The sequence below is a fragment of the Poecilia formosa genome, unplaced genomic scaffold, assembly GCF_000485575.1.
Source record: "Poecilia formosa unplaced genomic scaffold, Poecilia_formosa-5.1.2 Scaffold170, whole genome shotgun sequence".
Taxonomy (NCBI): domain Eukaryota; kingdom Metazoa; phylum Chordata; class Actinopteri; order Cyprinodontiformes; family Poeciliidae; genus Poecilia; species Poecilia formosa.
In genome coordinates this window covers 1,218,787-1,244,089 of record NW_006800109.1, presented here as the reverse complement: position 1 = coordinate 1,244,089, position 25,303 = coordinate 1,218,787, and the positions used below count along the sequence as shown (strand labels likewise).

At 37.9% G+C, this 25,303-nt stretch overlaps 1 protein-coding gene and 1 long non-coding RNA gene across 8 annotated transcripts in view; one reads left to right on the top strand and one right to left on the bottom strand.

Moving 5' to 3' along the window:
• The window catches only part of LOC103146903 (uncharacterized), a 140,287-nt gene that overhangs the window by 3,551 nt on the left and 111,433 nt on the right, over positions 1-25,303 (top strand). The window lies entirely within an intron of this gene.
• Positions 230-25,303, bottom strand: part of grin2ca (glutamate receptor, ionotropic, N-methyl D-aspartate 2Ca) — a 53,753-nt gene continuing 28,679 nt past the window's right edge. The window contains exons 4-13 of the mRNA XM_007564999.2: positions 21,054-21,168; positions 17,071-17,282; positions 11,846-12,014; positions 10,800-10,953; positions 10,477-10,602; positions 9,026-9,255; positions 4,314-4,474; positions 4,030-4,217; positions 3,332-3,564; positions 230-2,505 (exon numbers count right to left, since the gene is read on the bottom strand). Coding sequence (XP_007565061.1) covers positions 886-2,505; positions 3,332-3,564; positions 4,030-4,217; positions 4,314-4,474; positions 9,026-9,255; positions 10,477-10,602; positions 10,800-10,953; positions 11,846-12,014; positions 17,071-17,282; positions 21,054-21,168 — 3,208 coding nt within the window. The 3' untranslated portion in view covers positions 230-885. The remainder of the gene's footprint in view (positions 2,506-3,331; positions 3,565-4,029; positions 4,218-4,313; positions 4,475-9,025; positions 9,256-10,476; positions 10,603-10,799; positions 10,954-11,845; positions 12,015-17,070; positions 17,283-21,053; positions 21,169-25,303) is intronic.

Genomic DNA, 25,303 nt, shown 5'->3' with positions numbered 1-25,303 from the left:
TCCACATAATGTAACCGGTAGTGCTTACGATTAAAAAATTAATAATTATGTGATCGGTATCGGTGATCGGCCGTGATCGGCCCTCATGGGTGATCGGAATCGGCAGGAAAAAACCTGATTGGCGCATCCCTAGTAAAGACCTTTGTCTGCATTTCTTGTTCTCCTGGTTAAGTATACTGAAACAGGCATGATCCTTGTAAATTAGAGCAAACAGCTTAAGAAGGTGAAGAAGATTCCAGATGGCTCTTTACTTGCCTTGTTTATTAAAGGGTATGGTAACAATGGAAATACACATGATACTTAATATGCTTTTCCCTTGCTTTAAAAGTGCAGCAACATTACATTGATGATCTGAAAGTCTTGGTGCACCCAGTGTTGTAGGCTTAGAAAATTTACGGAAGACATATCAGTTCTTGAATAACAAAATTATCTTTATGTTTTGCCTTTAAACATGGGTACTGAAATGATGTCGGAAAGAAAAATACAGAAATATCTCAAGTTGTAATCAGACTGAGAATTTGAGAGACTATAGAATTTGAGAGACTATAGTATATCATCTCCCAAAAGATTTCAACTAGTAACATAAATTAAATCCTTTTAAACAACCATCCACAGGTTAAATTCTTATGCATTAAATACTTTTCAATATTTCCATTTCTTTTAGTAATTCAATATGTCTGGCTTACAAAGTCCCAGCTTTTTAGGCTATATTTTTACTTTTTGCTGCCCAAGATATTATTGCACTGATAATTGAGAGGAACCTCTCTCAAGTACACTGTAGGTGTAGGGTTTCATTTTTGCTTTGACTGAAAGCTCAAGGAAGAACCTCCAGACATATTCCTCCTTAGAGGGACGCAAGTCAGTTGGCCTAACAAGGAGAGTAGTTCAGACCTCAGACTCCAGACTGGAGACCCTGCCCCAGGGCTTTGGCACATAAGGACTGTTGACTCTTCGCGCCACAAGGACTTGCCTCCGATCTCGACTCCCTGAACCCAAGTCCTCTCGCTTTGGGCCATCATAAGGCCCAAACATGTTGTTGTGGTAAGCCACTGGTCTGCCCGTCATTCTAGGGAGCATTGCTGTGTTTTCTGGGCAGTGGCTGGTACATGGAAACAAGTGGCACATGTCCTTTGAGCTGTTGTAGAACTGGGACGGTCCTTGTGGGAGAGGCCCCACATACACTGGTAAATCTGTGTACGAATTCAGGTAGGTGGAATAATGTCTGTGCACCACCGTAGAGGAGGAGCGGCGCAGTGCAGCGGCGTTCTGCAGGATAGCTTCCCTGTAAGAGGGCAGCCGGGTAGAGTCAGCGTACTTTATCTTTTGCTTGTAGGGGTAAGAACCCATATGGGCTGGGTCTAAGTAGGCTGGCTCAGCGGCCAGGGGGTAACAGGACAGGTTGTGCCCCAAACTGCCATACAGCCTGTGAGGCTTTGGATTCGGCCCCACCACCTGTGGAAACAAATCAGGCATGTCTGTTCGGGTGGAAGGAGCTGTGGATGTGGAAGGCTTTGTTTCATCTACCTGACGGATTCTATCATTGCCCCACGTGGCTTTAAGAAATGAGGCTCGTCGATTTAACTTGTCCTTTCCTAAGAGGGGGATTTCGTCCATTTCTGGCTCCAGGTAAGACTTCATGCAGGAGTTGCAGCTGGTGCTGCTGCCGGGGTAGTGTCCTGGAGTGCAGGCCATGGCCATACCATCAGGGACCTGGTTGTTTAGGAGGTGATTAGCTCTCAACTCAGCAAAGCAAGACCGTGGTTCATCGTAGTCGACTCTCACTCTTGGCTCTGGATTATTAAACAGATAGCTGAAAGACCTCCGTCTCCGGCTTACACAGTCTGGGGGGTAGCTGAACTTCCTGCGGAGGGGTCCCTTGTGCTCCACGTAAATGTCAGGTACCTGGAACTCCCTGTAGGAAACAAAAGGGGATGCTGGGTGCCGGCCCTGGTTTTCCACATACAGCCTGCTGCTGTGGTGGGGATTGGACGTTCCAGAGGGAGTTGGATCTCTCATGGCAATGTGTGGGCTGCTGAGGCTGGAAATGGGCAAAGTTCTCTCCAACAGATGCTGACTGCTGCGTGTAGGCAGAGTGTACCGAAGAGGAGTGGGTCTGGTTACCACCCTGGGCTTCTCTAGAAGGGGCTGGGTGGATGTGTCCCCGTAATGAACTGGGAACGTTGGTGTAATGGCCCTCTGGGGGTAGGGGGAATGATTGTCTGTTATACTGGAGATGTAGGGTAGCCGGCCGTGGGTCACATCTGTGGTTGTAACTCTGGGAGGAAGGCCAGCTCGCACATTGTCGGCTCCACGTCTGCTCCAGTTTTCTATTGTTTTGGTGGCGCTATCGAGAGAGTTCTCAACTCTGGCAGAGGACACCATGTCCTTGGCTGTCCTCAGCATCTTAAGCATGTTGGCTTGAGTGTAGTTGGTGGTGACGTCTGGACTCTGCAGGCTCCCATTGTGATCAGTTTGCTCTACTCCGTTAAAGCAGCTGTAGATGCCCTGTAAATGGATGGAAAGGTAAAATTAAATAAACCTGCAGCCTACTGAACTGTTGATTATGTTTTATTACAATCACAGATTATTTCCCCATTAATAAAATCTCCTATGGACATCAGACGTTAATAAGGTGAAAGCTTGTTGAAGAAGAATATTTATCCTTGTTTATGTGACTGTTTCTGTGATTGAAAGGATGCTTTTATGCTGCAGGATATTGGACATGAGTCCTGAGTTAGTTGCTGATCATGCACTTAGTATATTAGTTTCTCCGTTTTGCCCCAACTAGCTTTATTTTACTTTCAAATTGTGTATTGCTCTGGAATGCAGAATCTCACCTTTGACCACAGTTGATACAGAGATGAAGGTTTTTAATGGGGTAATTTAAATTCAGTTTCTCAGGCATCATGACCATTTTTTTTCAGCAAACAACCATAAAATCCTCTTTCCACTATGAGGTTGTCATCATCTTTGGAATATTATAATTATGGAATAACTTGCTTTATTAATGCCTGTTTGATTTGTTTGAAGTTGTACTTTTAGGTAAAGCTTCCTACCTGTTAGTGTTACCTCTCTTGCTATTTAAACACTGTATGAAGGCACGAAATTATAACAGAAATTCACCAAATCAGTGGGTGATTGGCATGTCAAATACTGAGTCATTTAATACATCAACACTAAAAAGTCAGTTTCTTTTTTAAGAAACCTGAAGATCATATTTTCTCTTTAATGTACTATTAGAAGAAAGAATTGGAGAAATATAAAAATCAAAATACAACCAGAAATGATGTTAAAACAACTTGGTCTATTTTATTATGTGATAATTACTTACTCTGCTGATAGCCAGGAGAAAGTCCAGTCGGTCTGATTTGCGAACTGAATGGCGAAGTTTCCAGTAGAGCAGATGTTCCCAGGCAAACACCAGTAGGCTTAGGCCCATGGCGACAAGCAGCATGTAAAAAACTCCGGCCATGTTGTCGATGTCCAGCTTACTGCTCATGACTTCTTTCTTTTCGTTACGACAGATACCTGTGAGCCAGACGGTTTGCAACTTTTGGGTGTCACCTGTGTGAAAAAACAAGAGAGAAACATTTTGGTTACATGAAATGTATTTTTATACAGAGTAAGAGCATTTCCTCAATTAGTTAATTTGTGAAGCTGAGTATTTTTACTGTGAAACAGAACATTTTACTGTAAAGCTGCATGTTAAGGAGAGTTTCTTCAGAAGACAGACTGATGTGAGAAGTAAAATATCAGCCATACTAGTGGCCTCTGTTTGTTATTTATGTATTATGCATTACGCGTTATCATTTCTCTTTCAGTTTTATAAATTCAACTAAAGGTGAATAGCAGAATAAATCAACTTCTGATTTAGTTTTATTCAAATTTTCTTTATATAGTTGCTATTAGCAACAATGTGCAGATAGCACATTGTTACTGTTAGCTCTCTGTGAGCATGTTGAATGTAACTGCATCATAATATTGATGTTTTTGGGTAGTAGTTCTAATTTATGAAAGCACAACAAATACCATCAGCCAGGAACTGCAGCAGGGCAAGGTCGATGGGGCGCTTCCAGCGTGAATCCTTCTGCAGAGCAATTCCATAACCAGTAGTAGCAAACACTTTCCCGCTGCCAATGGTGACCAGTTTGCATCCTTCGTCTTTGCCAGCCATGTAATTCAGCACAGCAGCATCATAGATAAAGGCATCCAGTTTCCTAACGTTGTAAAACAGATTACACAAATAATTTAGTTGTTTGGCTCTTCTTCCATTTCCACATTGTGTGTTCATGTCTCTCTTGGCAGAAACCTACCCTGTTTTAAGGCTGTTGAGAGCATCCTCTACTCCTTTTTGGTTGTATTTGACCATGTGGGAGTGCATCTCGGGGTAGTTACTCCTTATGTTGCGCTCTGTGCTGCCATTTGGGACTGTACCAAAGCGGAACGGAGGATACTGCTCCTGTGGCTTTTGAAACTGTTGATGGATGTGGAACAATATTTTATATTAACAAACATGATTCTTGTGCTTATGTAGCTAAACAGAAGTTTCAGTCGTTTGCTTATTGTTCAATATACATAGTTTGACATACTGTGTAGGTCATAAAATAGTTTTCCCATCTTTGATTTTATTCTATTTTACTCTGTTTAGTCATGAAGAAGTGCTACAAAAAGCAGGGCGTAAACAGAGAGCACACACAGAGTTATGGAGGACTGATCCTGCCAAAGCTGGAAATGAATTAATAAAGTAGGAAATAAAGCAGTAAATAAAACTGTAAATATATAACTAAATGAGGAATTAATAATGTATTAAGTGTATTCGATAGGGACAGGCACACAATATCAGACTGAATAAACATCAGCCACATTTCTGCATATTGATGCTTTTAGCCTGAGCTAATCTGTCTCACTTGTTCTTAGATAGGCTTTTATGAACAATATAACTATAAACAATTGGAATTAAATAAATAACTATGGCGTAAATCAAATGTATGTTTTAATTATTTATTTCCACATTTAGTGGTAGAAACACCCACCTCATTACAATAGAATTGAGAGGCAAAAGGAAAATTTTAAATAAATGCAATAGCAAATGTGGAAATGAATAATTGCATCATATATTTATTCCAAAATATATATTTTACAGTTATATTGAAAAATATATTTTTGCATATTTTATTTCCTCATGTATTAATTTATTTTAACTTTATTTGTTCATTTTATCTACTTAGTTTCTTCCCTCTTTTATTTATGCATTTACTTCCTCATTAATTCATTGTCAGTTTTGGTAGGATCAGTCCTTCATAGTAGGTACTGGCAATCAATTTTTTTTCTTTATATTTTTTGTACTATGAATGCATTTTTATTTCTAATGGTTTTTGCGATTTTGGGGGGTAGGTGTACCTTGCCACAAACCCACCTTTGAGTAGAAAAGGATGGGGTTTTGAAAGCTGATTACTTAAATAAATCAATTTGACACTTATTTGTAATGACATTCTTTAAATATATATAAATCATATTGAAAAACATGAATATGTACAGTACAAATAGCTTATTTTTAAAATGAAGGTTCTTAAAAAAAATGCCATTTTGAAAAATAAAACAAATTTCAATATTTCCCCTGACAGCAGAGATGGCATGTTTGTGATACCATATTAAAAAATATATGTTGAAACCAAGCCCCTAAAGCTATTTTGCCCGTCCTGCTATGTGGTCTTAACAGGCTCAATTTTTTGTAGGGGTCTGGGACTGTTCAACAAAGATTTATTAGGCCACAAAACTGCTTCGAAAGCTAGTTTGACCGACGGAAAAAAGTTTCAAAAATTGACAAAATTAAGTATTTTTTGAGCACTCCCCAAACTTATATTTTTCATCAGATTTCAATAAAACTTCTGTACTACAGATAAATTAAGCTGCTGAATAATATAAAGGCATCCATTTTTGGCCATATTTAATAGTTTCCTTGATATTGCTGGTAGGAAATAGGGATTGTTTGTTTTTTAAAAAATCAAAATTTTGAGAATTTTTAACTTGATGTTTCCTGCACCAAAATGTTTATTTTTGTATGCATTTCATTGAAACTTCCTTCCTAGATGTCAATTAGGCTGCTGCATCATATAAAAACATTTATTTATGGCTATCTTTAGTAGTTTTTTCTATATTGTTGGCAGAAAATGGAAATTGTTTCTTTAGATTTCTTTCTTTATGGAAAATTCGCTACTACCGACCATCTGAAAAAGTGACAAAGAAAGTACAGTTTTTCATAAAAGTGTCTAGAATTTATCATTTTAGTATAGATACAGTCACTTCATAATGCCGCCACCCACATAATGATGCCCTGGGCAGTTGCCCATGGCTCCCATATCAGAAACCGCCACTGAGGACGTCTGCTAACGCGCTTCATGTGCGATTTGTGCGATTGCACAAATCGCACAAAATCAGCACAAACCTAAACCACATAAATACAGGTCATCATGCATAATTCCCGTGACCCATAAAAACAGCGGATCTAATCCGCTTTTTAATTATTATTAAATAATAAGGACAGGGAAGCAAAGCATACCTGTGGAAGAGGAAGAGGGGAAGGAGGAGGAGGATGAATAACCCCACGTTCAGGTGAGGAGGTGAAGGGACCATGTTTGCTTAGTTTTTCCTCTTTTGTAAAAGTTTCGACTAGATTTAACTTTAGATTTAACTCCTCCCGCAGTCTTTGTGCGGCGCTGCGGCAGGTCGCGTTAGATCGCTGTGGAGCTCGGGATAGCGCGGTAGATGTCATGATCAGCCAGCCGGGCGGTCCGTCCGCTTTTCAGTTTGCAAAATCACAAAAAATTTGTTTAAACAGCATCCCCGCTAGACCGTGCACATGGTAAAAAGCTCAGGAGGGGTTCCCTCGATCCGCTCTTAGAACTACCGGAGGCTTAAAACTCCGGTTATTCGTTTTTAGCTAGCTTCACCACGTAGCCACATTTGGCTTACAGAAAGAGCGAAAGCTGGAAGGGGCGACTCAGGGGAGGTCCGTTCGTGTGTTGATATGTGTGGGGCGTCACACACATTGATTCTGCAAGTGTGGTTCCAGTATTATTTTAAAGCTAACAAATTGATCTTTATTTTGATACCCATTTTGTCGGGTTTATTTTTTATAATTTGTTCGCTATTTGACAAAGTTTTGATACTTTTATGATTTACAAAAAAAACTAAAAAAATAACCCTTGACAAACCGGGTATGTATAGAAAGCCTATAGTTTAAGGTTTAGTATGATATCACTGTTGGCTCATTTGGTCATGTGTTCGTGACGCCCGAACCGATTTTCTTGGACAATGTTTCAGTGCCTTTCAGGAGGGGCGTTCGAATTAGCATAAATAATGCGGCTTTTCAAAAATTTTATGAAAATTACTGGGAAATTTAAAGTGTTGTATTTGCTTCAACATACATAAAACTGGTATCATTGGAAAGGAAAATCAATGAACTTTAACACAGCAGTGTTGCTTTTGGAAAAAATATTCTGAAAAGGACTTTTGATGGTGAGAAGCTAGGGCATTTTCTGTGATCAGCATGCGTCCTCTCCCATTCCTGAGTGGAAAGAGCGTCGCTGCCGGTACCTATTCATAGACTGGATATATAGTGGCATCTGTTATCTTTCCCCCACTGCTCAACTGTTCATATCGTTGTCCTGGAGGCTTTGTGTTGTGTTAATTGACACAGCTAACATAGGTATTATAGAAAGGAACTTAAAGTCCAGGATGCTGTCCAGGGGGATCTAGACTTCCTTCATCCTTCTGTTGTCTTCTCTAAAGAAGAACTTATTTCATCCTTTTCCCTTTGGCAGTACTTTATGCTTTTAATTATCATAGATTGAAAGTAGGACAAGGGGGAATACAGGATTTGACTTTTTCATTAACCTTATGCAAATGCTTTCAGAGTCCATATGTTAAATAATTAGCACTCTTATAATAAGACAAAAACCAAAACAAAATAAAAGCTACAAATCAGTCATTTCAGGACTCTTGAAAGTCCAATTTCTGCTGATTTCTCTGTGAAGCTTTCAGTGCAATAAAAATTTAAAGATTTATCCTTTTCTAAATACAAGAGTTAAGATAAATTGCAGGTAGCTTTTGGAGATCAATTTGCTTGGATGGAGGTATTTTTGTCATGTTGCTTGACAAATGTGATTGTCAGTCACTCTCTTATCATGAGATTTCTTGTAAGTGGAGAAGTTATTCCCACACTTCATTATTGACTAGCCTTTCCTTTAAAACAAGGTCACTTTATCTGTCTTTGTGTTGTACCTTATTTCCATACTCCTGCCCTAAGGAGCTTAGCGCAGCTGGTCAAGCAGCAGTTCAGTTCTACATTCCTACGGCGTTGCCACATACAGAAAGAAGTAGAATAATCTATGAAGTCCCTGTCAAAAGAGCTTTGTTTCTTGCACTGCATTGCTGAATTGGTGAATAATGAAAAGAGAATTGCTAGTGACTTTCCTAGAATTGTAATGAGCACTGGACAGCTTGGTCTTTTTCCTCAAATGCCTCTTTAATCTCCTCAGTTGTCTGAAAGCACAGAGACTACAAATCACTTTTTGTGCTGATGGTTTAGCACAGATTTCCTCATCAATACCTCTATGTAATGCGTCCCCAGGGCAACACAAGTATGGATAATAATACCAGGAAATTACAATCACAGTCTACCCGGAAAATTCACTCGGATATATCTTCTCGTTTCCATTAACATCCTGCTCTAAAAGATAATGTAATTTATGTTTTTCCTGTTTGCATTACCACTTTTAGATTATCCACAATTTATAACTGCAGCAGATGTAGTTTACAGTACGGTGGCCAACAGGTGCAAACGCACAAACGACAGCAAAACACGCTGCATTTTGCCTATGATTGTAGCTATTTTTTTATTGTGTGTTTTGGAGTTTGCGGCATTTATGTGTTTACAGCCAGTGTATTACTCAGCCAAAATAGACATCCTTGTCTTTAGGTTGCACATCAACGACAAAACAACGTCTAAGACAAAGGTCTGTACCTTTTTGTCACTCAGTCCGGAAACGGTGTCGATGTATTGCTCCTGGATCATAAAGGCAGCCAGATTGGCTGTGTACGAAGCCAGGAAGATGACGGCAAAGAAAGCCCAGACCAGAACCATGATCTTACTGGTGGTGCCCTTTGGATTCTCAATAGGAACCGAATTGTTGAAGACGATTCCCCACAGTAGCCAAACTGATTTTCCAATAGTGAATGTGGGCCCTCCGGGATCTAAAAACAAACAAAAAAAACAAAGTAAAGAGTCAGTTTTAGTGGGTTGTTTTCCAAATCGAATTCTGAAATTAGAAAAGATTTTATTTTGTTTTGGTTAATTTGTTCATTTTTGTTATAGATAATTTCTGGTTCATATTTCCAAATGGTAGCTGTGGGAGCCTTTGTCTCTCTTAAGCTGTTGAGGATAAAAATCTGAAACTATGAAGTAAACAGTACATTTAAATACTGGGGTTAACAAACTCTATGTTCAACATTTTCATAACTAGGATAAAGTAGACGTGACTGAAACAGTGATTAACTCAATATTTTCTCTTATTTATTTGCTCTTATTTACTCTTATTCTCTTATTGGAGACAATTGTCCATTTTCTCCAACATAAAATGCAATTCTTTTAAGTTGTACCACAGAAGTTAGTTTTATTTTTAATCTGTCTGTTAAGTTTAAATTTTTTTTTGAAAATAGGTCCTTCTTCATTGATTTAGTCAATAATAGTGCATGATAGAGATAATGCACTTGAAATATAAAATCTACACAGCAGATATCATCTGCACTAACATTTCTTAAGGCCAAAGCTGATGTGTAACATAAAATATTGGATGAAAGTAAAGACTTGTCCTATAGAGATTAGTTGGCAACCCGTGACTCTTTGCTCTTTCATCCATTACTGGGTATTAGGGGACCACATGGCGATGAAATGAAACTGCAGTATCTTGATTCAACAAGAATTGATCCAATGTGTGAACACTGTAAATAGGCTTTCATGCTACATTTTCTCTTCAATCTTTGATACCTTTTCAGAATCCAGTGTAAGGAGTACAGAATTACAGCTTTCTGTAGTTTCAGCTCTGACATTATTTTAAAATGATGCTTTTAGTAGTGTTGAATTACAGGAAAAGTTGTAAAACCCTTATTAGACAACCTGTGTCTATGTCTGCATGCAAGGTTTTAACTACTTCTGTTTCTTTGGTCAACATTACAAAAAGAAAACACTGATAAAGGTGTATTGTGGGGCGATGAGGCTTTTTGATTAGGTCTGAAAAATACCACACTACTCGTAGTTTTGTCTGAAGTTATTTGCAGTTTTTTTCGTTCCACTCTACCTGTCGTTTGCTTCTATTCTAACAAACCAGATTTGTGACTGTATTCCCAACAGCGGTTCTCTTTTTATGCATAAACTACCTGAAGGAATGTAGATGTGTTGGGGAACATGAGATTTACCTTTGGCACTGACCAAGCTGCGGTTGTACCCAACTGGACTGCAGTATTCAAAGACGAACACTGTGATGGCCACAACTGTCAGACACATGACGAACATCATGACCCAGACTGCTGGACTGTATGGTTCTGAAGAGACACACAGCTTAATTAGGCAGGAAAGTACTCATAATGGCCTTTTTAATTGTTTACTAAACAACAATAATGGCCTTTTTAATAAACAATAGTAAAATAGGTAGGATATTAAGAAGGCTCTAAAAAAATTATACTGAACCACTTCTGATGCAGTCTTAGTTGGTAGCATGTTCTCCTAGTTGGTTTTTTACCTAAAAAAGCTGATGGAGAGACAGTCCCGTTACTTCTAGCCACCATCACACTTATTCCCGTCTCAACAAATGGCACAGAAAAATCAATGATCTCTGAACGCTCTTCGTTTATGGTCAGTGAGCCGATAGCCATGTCCGCTCGTTTGTAGAACACCTGTTGACAAAAATAAAACCTTATCATTAGATTTTGTTTTTGTGTGAAGTAGGCAGATGGCAAAGCATCAGACATTCACTGCTGACCTTCATTATAAATTGCCACATTGTTTTAAACTGCTGTCAAGTTTTCAGCAATTAGCACTAGGGTTGTCAAAATAATAAATACCTTGATATAATCAGTACTACAACAATTAATTATTAAAAAAATACTAATTTACTTCAATTTTGCAGAAAAAAAACCTTCACTTCTTTAGCCCAGCAGCGCTAAAGTTATAAGCTATTTAATTTATTTTAAATGTTCAGTGTAGTTGCCAAATCATGCAATAACACAATAAAAATTTAACAAAAAAAGTCATCTGAGTAACTTAACGTTTTGAGACATTAGTATCTTCATCAATACCCTAAGCGCAGATTATGTCTCTAGATATCTTCAAAAAGTCACTGATTCCTTTAGATTTGATGTAAACTTTGTAAAGAAGAGCTTCCCACCACAGTGTTTCTTTCTTTCTAGTTGCAGTTGATTTCAGTTGATCCACAATTTCCTCACTACTTTCCTTCTCTATCATCATCACAGTGTCTGCACTACTCTATGTGACCTTTAGTATTTTGGTCACTAACGTCTTTATTGTTACTAAAAATTGATATTGTCATGACGATTGTTAATCAGTATATTGTGCAGCTTGGCAGGATTTGCAACAGAAATACTTTTTATCAATAAATCTAGATGTATTAAGATCGTTTTACATTCAGATTTTAGTTGCCGCACCCGAACATGCTTTGTAACTCTTTTTAATAAACGTGTTGTTTTGTAACTTAGCAGTTATAAAAACACATTTGATAAGGAACCCAACTCATTTAAGTAGAATATATAAGGTCTTTGTCATTCCTACCTCTCCGATCATCCCGTTCCAGATGCCTCTGACCAGCTTGCCGTGCTTGCCGTTGGTGACCAGGTAAAGGTCGTAGGAGAACTTGATGGTGCGTGAGAGTTTCTTCAGAATGTCAATGCAGAAACCTTTACAGCACAGCTTGGTGTATGGCTCAGTGTGACCCACAATACTGAAAAGCAAAAGACAGTATTTTGTTCTCTCGTACAGTATCTAATAGTTTATGGTTTCAAAACGGAGACTTTTAGCATAGGTTTTACACATTTTGTATAAAAGACTCTTAAGCTCTTATTGCTGATGCAGCATTTTCTTTGTAATATAAATATACTGGTTGGGTGATGTCACTGCGAAAACACTAAATCTTACCATTTTGGTCTAGTTTCTGCTGCAAATATCTTCGTACACTTCAAATAAGACAAAACTAACTTATAAGTAACTTTGCAGCAAGATATGGGAGCTTGTATTAAATAAATATTCTTTAATATTGATGAAAAAGTACTAGTTTCTCTGGCAGATTATTTCACGTATAACATGGAAAAATGTATTGATATAAGTGAAATAATCTGCCAGCGTAACTTTACTGCTGTAAAGTTACTTATAAGTTAGTTTTGTCTCATTTCAAGTGTACGAAGACATTTGAACTAGAGATTGGACCAAAATACTTGGTAAGATTTTGTGTTTTTGCAGTGATGGACATAAAGGCGTTGTTCACCTCAAGTTTTATTGTAGTTTCTATCACATTTAAAGCAAACTGTGTGTCATATTTTCTTATCCAAGAAAAGAAACTCCTGTTTCTTCCAAGAGATGTTCAGAAATAAGAGACTGGTTTCTCAGAACTGAAAACATTTTAGTTTGAGCTAAAGTGGACTTTATGGGAGGCAACCCAGAAGGAGAGCCTCCTGCTTATGATGCACGGTGTGGTGTGTTAGGTACCTAGTAAGCCATGTATTGAAGGCAGAGAGCTCTAATGACACATCACCCCTAACCTCCCCCAGACCCTCAGTCTAATGGCCCCTGGACTCACATATGATAGGCCAGGAGGCGAGGCAGCAAAGAATAACCAGAAACAAATGAATCCTTCAGAGGAAATCAGCCTGCCACAGCAGACCATATGTAAACACAGAGCTCCCAACACGCTGCCTCACCAGCTGCCAGGGTTCACGACTCGCCTCTAACTTAGTCATTAGCAGTAAATTAACTGTTCGAGCCTAACTGCACACGTCTGAGACTAAATATGTCTCTGTGGTGTCTTAAGAAAACCAAAGTTCTTAGCGTCTTTTAAACCTGTTTGTAACTCTGATTAATTTTTTATAATTTGATCTGAGCCTTTAACTGCGAAGTGTTACTCATGTAGCTATTGTTATAAATGATTTTATGCTTTTCGTTTTGAACTTTTGTGTGCTGTCATTTTCCGAGCTTTCCGTAGGAAGTGTCATCTTTGGGCCTTCTCTGTCTAGCGCAGAGTGACAAACAACAGCACATGTACACTTAAAGGAATATTTAAAGTAATCAGTAAACTAATGTGTGTTTTTAAAGTTATGGGGAAAGCCTGATTAAATCTCCTGACAGAACTTAGAGTGAAAGCAATTATCAAACATTACTTTAAAAAGCTTTCAATATTTGAAGCTGCTTAGAGAAGATTTCTGGTGCTGATCCTATTGCTCATCAACCGTTGCTCTCAGTTACATCTTTAATTAAATCAACTTATGATTTCATTCCTATTGAACACTGTTAATGTATAATTATCTCCTCAGCTCAATGTCATCCTTCAGCAGGACATTACCTCTGAATGAATCATCCCCAGAGTGCTGTGAGGGAAAAGTGTTATTTATTATGGTCCTTCTGAAGACCTTTTCTTTTTTTTTTAACTTTACGAGCTGAATTTGGTGAAATCTGCTGTAGCCTAGTCAAAGCCCACAGTGTTTCTTGGAAAACTACGAGACAAACTATGAGACAATTTAAACATCTAATTTGTCTGTGCTTTGTCTGTGTCTTTAGATCTAAATATTATAATTTATTGCTATAGCTTTTGGGACAATTTATCGTCCAGTTAAATTTGTTCTTGTGACTGGCCTAATCATGCTCAAAGCTACCAAGAGAGATGTACGAACAGATTACTAGTTCTGCGAAACATTAGATTTTATTTTAGAAACCAATATAACTGATTCAGAATAATATTTGATAAGGTATTTTTTTCAAATGTAACTAAAAACAGAAGTATTTTTTTTCTACGATACTATTTGTTAAGTAAATTCTCTTAATATTTCCAATAAAAATTAGCTTCTCTGTTGTTTGAAAATGATCTTAATCTGCCACAGATATGACACATTTGGGTCTTCTCTGTAAATCTGTACAACCCTTGGAAATGACATGCTATTTTCTCTTCAAGAGCTTTAAATCATTATTTACAAAAGCACTTTTGTTCAGAGTCGATTGTTGGCAGTCTTAGGCAAAATCTTTTGTCCTGAAAGAAAATCTCTGGTCTTAATCTTAAATAAGCCCATGGGTTGAGGTTGTTCAGAGTCACATGCGCAATTTAGAGTTTTCCCAACCAAAGATGACCAACATCAATATCAAGCTGTGTCTGTTTTCTAGGAACTGCTCTTTCTGTAGCTGCTGTTGTGACAGAAATCTGATTGTTTTCCTTTTTTCCCAGTCATAATTTCTGTTACCTCTGTCTCTTTTTTCCTCCAAGTCCTCTCTCTCTTTTCAGCATCTAACCCATAATAAGCACAGCAACACTCATAGTCATATCTCAGATTCTGCTGGTATTTTCATCATACAGTTTGACAGGATTTCATATCAAGATTTTATATTATCTGTCTTTCACGGTTTCGCATTTTCAAGTGTTTGAGTGTGCCAGGTTTTAATCTGTAAATTAGGTCCACAGGTGGATCAAACCTCTATGCTGATAAAGTCCAGCTTCTTCCCCAGTAACCCGTTTGTTTTGGCTGCTGCTTGTCTGTCTTATTATAAATGCATTAGATGTTTCTGCCTTACACTGAATAATGTCATTTTTAAACATAGGACGTTTTCCTTCCAGTTTTACAAGTTATAGGTATTTTTACGTGTGCAAGAATATTTTAATATTAAATGTTTAGGCAGCACCAGAGAACTGGGTTGTAGTAATAGTATTTGTGTTTGTTTTACTCTGGACATTGATGCTTGAGGAATGACTAGGATCACTGCCATGAAGCATTGATCAGCATCCAGACTTACAGTTTTGAAGTGAAGAAAAGCTGTTTAAATCACTCGCTTTGATTTATGATTCAACTCTGGATGAAAAACTGTTGTGAACTTCAACTGCCTTAACAAAAGAAGTAATCTTCAAACCAAGAATCAGATAAAGTGATAAGCATCAAATTATATAAACAGGTGCACTTTGTAACGTGATCTTCTACTGAGATTTTCAAGTGATTCAGGATATCCTCTGTTGGTTCATGGTTTATGGCCTGGATCCCATCAGAGCTGCTGATTAGCTCTTAACATGCAGTCCAGTAAAGCTGTTTTGACAGGTATGGTGGTTAAGCTGCTTTTTTTTTATTTTACTTTTACTAATTGCTGTGAAATCATATTGTTGCTGCTGTGCATGCTTAAATGTGTAGAAGCTATTCTTCTTGATTTGTTGAAAGCTGGCTGGATTATTGATCTTTTATTGACTGCTTCTTTAAAAAGAAAGAAAATGCAACCTAATGAAAAGGTTCCTTTGTCTGACAGGGATTTTTTCCTGTAGTGGCTGGAAGATTCAGTCAGCATGAGTGATAAAGCACCACAGTTCTTCATAACACTGAAGGGGCGCGATATTCATCTTCTGCTCCCTTCACCTCGTTAACACCATTGTCAGTAATGGATAATGGCCAGTGCTTCTCTCCCCTGCTAATGAACACCAATATCAGTCTTTAGGTTTTCAGGATTGATGACATGGCCTAATCGTCCCATCTAATTGATACCCCACCATGCACCACATATATTTCCCTGATTGGGTCACAGGGTGATCCCTGGGATATTGCACTCTGGCCAAGCAGCCTAATGAGAATCTCACCTCATTGAGTCATAAGAAGCCATGCATGTGCTAATGGCTGGGGAAGAGGCTTTTAATCTCATGGCTAATGGCACACTCAAGTTAGATGCAAAATCAATTAAGATGGCTCTGCTATCACATAAGGGTGTTTGAGGGACTCTACAGCGGTCAGATGTTGTTTTTTACTCAGGATGATTGAATGATTGACTCAGTCTGCCAACAGAGAAATACCAGTGCAACAGAGTGCTTGCAGAAGCTCTTTAGGTTTTATCAGTAGGTGCAATGACAAATTCTGCAAGACAACAAATTGTCCCAGAAATTATTGCAATAACCAGTAATAAGACCACTTTCAAGTAATGTATTGATAATACAATAATAATGCAGTTTTGTACATAGCATTTCATACTGGAACTGCGAGATAATTTAAATATCTAAAACTACACACAACCAAAACCATAAATAAAATTAATTATAAAGTCTCTATAAACAAATTGTCATAAGAATGGAAATTGTCAAGCTCATTTTAATTTTTATGTGATTGATTAATTGTGGCAAGCTTAAGTATCAGTTCAAATAATGTGCAACAGCTACACAGTATGCAGTTTTAAGGCTCAGGTGATCTACTGCAAAAGTGTCCAATTCCACTGTAAAAATAGGAGGCTTTTAGGGGTGCAATTATAAATCGTTTCTGATTCTTGTGAGATTGTTTATCGACCAATACGTGTATGAGAAACCAATCTTATCCACCAATCTTATCTACTTCTGCAAAGCTCTGAAAATAAGCCACTGTCCCCGTTTGCTCTGCCGTCACAGATTTCTAAAAACAGTCATCCCACTGTTGCAAACATAGTTACAAAAATTGATCTGCCAAAATCGGAATCAGCTGGTCAGGCTTTTTAACGACCGGTGATTGGCCAGAAAGTGCAACCCTGGTGGCTTCCTCTTTGTAATTTGTTTGGTTTCTAATTGTTCCATTCAGTTGTATGCTGAAATTCATTCGTTCATTTGTACATTCTTGTGGCCTAAAAATAATATTTAAGATTCATCAAGACGCACAAAGTATTTTATTATATTTAAAATCAGTTTTTACCTCAATGTTAAACACTATAAAGCAATGGTGACTAATATTTGGGAAAAATCCATGCTTGTCTTAAATAATAAAAAAGTAATGTAAAATTTGTAAAGTTATTTTTATCAGTTAACTTACGCCTCTGTCTTGTTGGACTGTCGTCGGCAGGGTACAGTGTTGCTAACACAAGTACCAGTCACAGGGTCCACTGCCTCCACAATAACAAAGGGCCGCTCCTCCAGTGTAGCCACAGTCAGGTGTCTGTAATCTGACACCGGCTCTAGATAGGAGCCAAACCGCGGCCACACCGGGTATCTCATCTGCAGGATTCCCATCTCGTACGTCCCCACCTGAAGGAGTGAAGACAAGAAGGGTGAGTCAGCAGGAGGCAGTGAAACACTGCACCAAACAGATGGCACTCATAGTACTCAGCTGTTCCAGAAAAAGGTCAAAGATGCAAATAACTTGTGGAAGAATGCTCAGATTAACAGATTTGAATGCTTATGTATTGAAGAGAAACATAGAGAAATAAATCATGTATCAAATTAATGAAGCTACTTAATCCTCTACAGTGTTCATCCTTAGCTGTGAGCTGAGGTTTTAAAGGGTTTTGATTTTAGATCAGAGTTTGCAAACAGTATAATTAAACATCCAAATGAAACTACAGCCTCTTCTAAATTAACAGTGAGAGGACTTTAATTGGACGTTGATGTTTAATCAACCAGATTCACTCAGAAGCCTTTGCTTTGCCACTGTTGAAATTACTTAAGAAATATATGTCATTCTGATTTCTACACATTATTTTAATCTAAGCAACTGGATATGCAGTTAGTTATAAACAATCAAGTGTAAAAGTAGTCAGTTGAGGAAATTGACCTGTTTCATATGTAGATTGTCACACGTGCTGTTTCTTTCATTCTGCATGTTCCCAGTTATTCTTGTAGTAGAAAGAACCGTGGGAATAATTAGCCATAAAACAAAGAGCAGCTGTTTAGGATGTTTTTTAGAGAGCATTAACTACTTTTCACAGTTTGTTTATATCAGAGCAATATGACATCATTGTAGCTTCTTCTTTTCTATAAAGCATTTTAAACACTAAACCTAAATTTCACCTATACATTTGCGATAATCAATGTAAATGTGAACTGGTTCTGCTATTTCACATTAAAAGACTGCTTCTCTAAATATCAGTAACTTACCACAGATAAAATTGTTTTTCTTTCAGCATAATCTCTGTTTGTGCAGGAAAAAAGCAATCATGTTTCTACACTGCAGCGAGTTTGGCTTGTCACAATGAAATGAAAAGGGTGAAAAAATGGAACATGGGGGAGAAGTGCAAATATCTCATTTCTCCTTGGACTTCAGTTATTCTTCTCTGCTGCCAGTCATATCGACCATTCTTACTGTTTGACTGTTGCTCCATTTATGGATATTTTGTTGAAGAAATCTAAATTTTAAATTACTGAAATACTCTGGGGTGAAAAAACGGCTCCCATTTGATTCTCAGACTTCATTTAGTAAAGTATCCTCAACTTTATACAGTGAAGAGCAAAAATTAGTGTTGATTATTTCTAAAAAACAAAACGTACTGAAATATAACGTGACCCAAGTGGTGAACAAAATTGTAAACAAAGCCTATAGTGGCTATATAAGTTGAAAGAGATAAGTACATGAAAAGTTTATATTTTTTCCCCACTTTTCAAAAATTCATTTTCAGCAAAGAGACAATAATTTCCGTTTCTGTGTTCATTACAGATAAACAGCGGAATGGCAGCAGCTTCTTATTGCCTTGTTGTATATCCAGTCGCTAGATAACGGTTTGGTCAGGACTAATTCTCCTTTCTCTCTGCTGCCTTTCTACTCCATTTTGTTTTCTTTCTTTTCATCTCCCTCATCAGTCTTCACAAGTCACTTTGACCTTTTGATCACCTGAATGGTTTATTGTGGAAACCTGCCAGGTAACAGAAACTGCTACTGATTCATTGCATTAACACAGATTTATTAGATGAAAGGTGAGCCGAATAATGTCTGATTTTTGTATTTGTTGTGCGGCAAGACCTGGACTGAAACAAGATATGAATGAACTAGAGATGTAAACAAATAATTGACTAATTCTTAATTATCACATGATGATTTATTAAATCAAAATTAGTTTAATTTGATTGATTTAATGCCCGTTTAAATGGACCTTCTTTCAGTGTTATAATATGGCCACCATCCTATAGAGTGCGACGCTGCTTATCCTTGAGTTGATAGTTGTAAAACAACTTTAGGCCCTCAAGGGCTGGCATCCTGCATGTTCTAGTTCTCTCCCTGGTGATAGTAACAACCTTCTCAGCATGTCAATGTTCTTCTTAGGCCTTCTCTTGAGACATAATTTTATCCAGGTGCGTTAAACCAGGGTGAGGGCTAAAAGATGCAGAATGCTGACCCTCAAGGACTGACTTTGGGCACCAATGTTGCAAAAGAAATAATCATGGTGGAAGCATCCCAGAACAGAAAAGTGAAATGGTCCAAACGGGTGTGGAATGCAAAATGCACGTTATGTGGTTCTGTTTTGAAATGTACTCAGAATACTAATTTTTAATAAAATGGCAGTTATCAACTAATTGCTTTAGATTAATTCATTAATTAATAACTTGCATCCCTAGTATGAATATTATATTATGATCTGGCTGCATGGCAGTGTGTTGAGAAAACTGGATAAAAAAGGCAATTCAAAGGTGGAATTGATTTTCAGCTTGCAGTGAAAATAAGCCCAAGGCAACAGAAAGTTAAGCAAAGAAAATAGATTGCCTTCCACATGTTGGCTGGAATTTAGTGAAATGAGCAAAATATTGTTCTGTTCGAGAGTGAGATTTTCTTTTTCTGGCTTGAAAGGTTTATGTAAAGGTCAGCATGGTGAAAATAACGAGAGGAGAATCAATGAAGCTGCAACTTGGGTTTAATCTCACATTCATATGAAACAGGTTCATGTCCTTCCCAGAACTTTACGGTTCAGTTACTTTATATCTTTTGAATGCCAAACAAAACACAAACTGTTTTATTTGTAGTTCTCTCTGCGGCAGGGAAGCGTGATCAACTAAAATATTTAATTTGAAAGCTTCTCCACTCCATTCTGCTTCTTATATGTTTTTAAGGGAATAATTAAAATTTGGTTTAATTTTTCATGATCACTTAGTAGTGAATTTTTGTCAGGTGTACAAGTATTGGAAAGAATAGTTTCTTTCCAATATTTGGAAAGACGCGATCTTCCTTTTGGAAAGAATATTGGAAAGAAACTGTTAAAGAATCATGTTTTTTCCCCCCAACAACTGTAGAACAATTGAAACACAGACATTTCTCCAGTATTTTACTATGCATTGTAATCTTGCAACATTTTACTCAGGATTAATGAATTGGTTTTAACAATAAGCCAAACTGTCACAGAAATGGTTGAATTTAATTGTATTTATTATCCTAAACTGGTAGATTATAAATCTGTTTTTGTGGCATTTCACGGTCCATTTATCAGTTTTGTAGCTTGTAGCAAGTTTTAGTTTATAAAACTATATGATATATTTATAATGCTGCTGTAAGTATAATCCCATAACAAGAAAATTAATTGCTTCTCTTTGGAGCATCGATTCGCACAGTATTTCTTTTGTTGTGAAAACTTTTCTAATTATGTGCAAGTAGTTTTGGTTGCCATTAGTGCCTAATAACTTGTTGATGTTTAAGAAGTATTGCACCTTAAATTATACGTATAACATAATATGTTTTAAAGTACCAGTGGATGTTGTTATGAGTATGTTTTAAGCATCTCGTTCACCACTTTGGCTACATTTTGCACCCGTCTTTAAACAAACGGATAAAGTGCAGTCACTTGACTCTGTTATCTTTCTGTTGTCCTCTCAGAGACGTTGGAGTCTGTGTGTCTAAGTGTATGTGAATGAAGCATGTGTGAGAGGGAGACGATGCTCCATTAGTTCTTTCATTGGTATGAGGAAAGTCCATCTTCTGCTCCAGAGCCAATGGGCTACAGCTGCAGAGTACCTCTGTTTTCCCGTTTTATGAGCTGAAACACTCATTACATAAGTTATTTTGAAGAGAAGATTCTGGGAAATGAGCACAAAGCTTACCTTGTCCCACTGTCTCTCTCTGTCCAGAGTGATGACTATCATGGCTGGGTTCACCAGGTAGCCATTACTGTTGAAGGAGAAGTCATTGTGCTCCCATGTTACATTCAACATGTGTCTGAAGGAACAGAACAAACAAAAGATGATGATCAGTGACTTAAAAAGGCAGCTAGATAAACATAGAGCTAAGAGCGCATTCTTAAATTTAATTTTTGTAAATATAGGCAAGATATTAATGTTCAGCTGTAGTAGAGTTGTGAAGCATTTAATCAAAATGCTACGCATCGAATAAGGATGCATTCCCACCATCCCTGTTTGGCCTGGTTTAATCAAACTCTGGTCGGTTGTCTAGAACAGGGGTGTCCAAAGTCGGTCCTTGAGGGCCGGCATCCATCATGTTTTAGTTCTCTCCCTGGTGGTAGTAACAACCTCCTCAGCAAGTCAGTGTTCTGCTTAGACCTTCTAATGAGCCATCATTTGATGCAGGTGTGTAAAACCAGGGAGAAAACTAAAACATGCAGGATGTCGGCCCTCCAGGACCGACTTTGGACACCCTTGGTCTAGAAAGTCCAGTTCATTTGGGGAGGAATGTATCAAACTCTGAAGCGGACTAACTAGTCTAACTCAAACCTTGATCTTGGTTCGGTTTAAGTGAACTCTGGTGTAGTTCGAATGCATATGTGAACTCCAAGTGGACTGGAGACTGCTCTAGAAGCAGGAAGCGGACTACAGCTCAAGGCATTCTGGGTAAATACAATCGAAACAAACGTGAGAGACTTGCTTTAACGGAAGAAATGGCTTGTGGTCTTTAGCCAAAGATGAAAGAGAAATCCTCCAACTGCTAAAATCTGACACCACTCAATTTTTGTTTATGTTTTGTGAAGACGGAAATTGCGCTCAGTGACTTTTTAAGAGGTTTTTTGGTCGTTTCCTTCAGTGGTTCTTGGTGCAGTGCCCCTGCAGGTGAGGAGGGGATCAGGTTGCTCAAAGGGTTTGGTTGGTTTTACACAATGCAGTGTGAAAGAGAACCACAGCAGCTGGAGATGGAACAAATGTTGCAATTTTGGTCGCCACCAAACTGAGTCAACCGAACTCAGGTGGGAAACCTCCCTAAGATTAATCCCCATTTTCTCACTCTAAAACATAATATTTCCCCCCACATCTCAATTACTACAAAGTCTATCAAACCAGACAAACACATTGTGGACATGCAGAATTTGTATGCAGGACTCTTGCAATTCAATATCCTACCAATTATTATGTCCAAGCTGTCATTTGCAAATGTAGTAAGGCACACATTGATATTGCAGTGACAATTAGGAATCGATGTATTGTGCAGCTCTGATGTCTTTAGTTTAACTCAGACTGCAGGTTAAAAAGGAAAATAGTGAATTAAAATAGAACAGACTATCACTTCAGCATCAAGCTATAACTGTTTTATCAGGCAAATGGGGAAATCTTTAAATCCTTCCTAGACATACCAACCACTCAAAGTACTTTACACTTTCCCACTCAGCACAGATCACTAGAAAACGTGGGGTTAAGTATCTTTGCCCAGGGGAACACCAATATGCAAGATGCTGTATATAAAGCCACAACTTTCAGGTTGTAAGAGTTGCCATCGGATGCTGTCGGCGGCTGGTTAGATTTAATTGAAATTTTCATTATAATTTTTGCTCTGTAGATGAGTGCAAACTCGGATGTTTATTATTGTCCAGGGTAAGACATTGTTTGAATTTGAATGGTTGATTTCAATTCTTTGTTTTGATTCTGGTTCCTAATGAGATTTTATTCAGGTGCACTATTGAAAAATTGGTTGCAGTCTGTAGTCCTGCTTTAATGACCCACTTTTTATTGCATTCCAGTTTTTGTTCATGTTTAATTGCAAAAATCAACAAATAGAAAATTGTTCATCACTTTATGAGATCCGAGTAACATTTACACTTAATGATGAAATATTAGTTTTCATTAATTTTTAGTTTTAGAATTTTGTCTAGTAGTATTTATGTCCTGGGGCAAGATTATAATTTATTAGTTTTGGCTTTGCTGCGAACCAAACGGGTGTCAGACTAGTAAAAATTATCAACTGCTTCTTTATCTACAAGTTTTCTCCTCAGTTTTGGAGTTCATTTGGGACTCTTTACCCATTTCTGTGTAGAAAACTCATCTCAGTTCCCTGATTGATTTAGCAGCTGCTTCTGATCCTCTTGTTACATCACTCACATCTTCTGTTGCGATAGACGTGTGGCACAGGGCTCTCACCTCACACACCACTCCAGCAGAGGTGATGAAAGCCCAGTGGGAGGAGAACAGCCCACAGCCCGGTGTGTGTGTGAAAAGCGTGTTTAATCTGGCAGTGTGCGATAATCTTATTAACAGGTGAGCCGACTCATTATCAAAAGATTCTCTCATCCAGAGAGCAGAAATTCAACAACAGAGGATGCTGCTGACGTTTGATCCGACTGCAATGAGACGAGATCTGACGATAAAGCTAATTGAAAGCGCTTTGTTCTGTTTCGCTGACCCAACTTACTCATGTTTCTGAACACGTGCCTGCTGGGTCTAAATGGGTGAACGATATGGTTTGTACTGTATCAAAGATAGTGATTATGTTCACTTTTTTATAAACGGTTCAAGTTTTATCTCCAAAGACTCTGTTGACTGAAGTGAAAATTGCTTTTGACGTCACAGGGAGAGAGTGATCCTCCGTAATGAAACATTAGCCTCTGATTATGATCGATAAATGGCCCTTGATGATCATCTATAACAGGTCTATAACATGAATAGACAGCACCGTCTATTTTCCCTGACTAACCTGAGCTTATATGAGTCAAAAGCTGCTGCTCGGACTGTTTTTTCCAACTATTCTTTTTGCTGATTAAAACGTTTTTTCCAGCAAAATAGGATTTATTCTCTGTGCTCCACGGCACAGATGGCGTCATATTGCTCTTTTGGGCATGGCTTTACTGATGGAAAGCCACACCTCTATCCACTTTCACTACCCCTCCCTCTGACTAAATTACCTCACAGTCTCCAACAGACATGCAGTGATTAGGGATGAAGAGATGGATGACAGCAGCGCAGAGGACACCATGAAATATGCTTCACCACAACAAACAGACGGGAAATCCTAAATCAATACAGGACTGTTGACCACTTTTTACTTGTTTGTTTCTTGTAATGGCAGTGATATCACTTCAGCCCCATGTAGACAACTCCTGCCGCTTTATCATTCATGATTAAGTTATGCTTTGTGCTGTGCTTGCCTACCAAGATGGCGCGGATCACTATGTATATTACACGGTATTGACGGTATTAGCTTTGTTTCTCATCTGTGCCCCCAACACTTGCTGTGGTATTTGGCGTCTGTAGCACTTTAACTCATTGGAAGTGTGATCATCTGCTGCAGGGAGGCTCCGTCCAGCAGACTGAATATTTACACTGCCCTGCAAAGTGAATCTAGCGTGATTCACTTTGCAGGGCAGTGTAAATATTCCAAAAATACAAAGTCATGTTATGACTTTGTAAAAAAAATAAAAATAAAAAAATAAATAAAAATTTGCCAGTTGTAAATGAAACTGAGTTAATACCCAGTTATTAGTTGTTAGTCAAAGGCAGAGTGTTTTTGAAACAACAAGGTACTAGCTTGCTACAAATGTTTATTAAGTAGTTGGTATTGTAGTGACTTCAAATATTTACATATTTCTACTCTGCACTTTAAACATCGGAGATCAGAATTTTACTTAGATTAAAAAAATAAAAAAGGGATTTCATGCTGCCTTTATTACCAATACCTTATGCTACATTATAGTTGAAACTGTAGGAAGTTGCCCTAAAGCACTACTCAAAAAAGACAATGAAGACAGAAGTACAGAAACCTTCAGGTTCATTACTGACAGACATATCACTGTCCTCTTCAGAAGCTTTACATCTGCAGCTTCAGGCCGACGTAGATCAGAGAAAACAACGTGGCCATGGAGGAGTACGTTTCTTACCAAAAAACAAAAACATTTGGCCTGAGAGCAAAATCCCTCTAAGGATTATATAAGTTGCAGACTCCTACTAGTGAGAAGACACTGAAGTCAGGAAAGCACTAGTCAGTGTCAAAATGACATTAGATGTTATTTAGTGATTAATATAATTACCTTAAATAATTAAATTACCTTAAATAATGAAACTTGTGGAAACCTCTGCTAGACAACAAACCAAAGTTAAAAAACTCAAAGTCCTGGTTTCAGAAGCGGTTTGAGTTC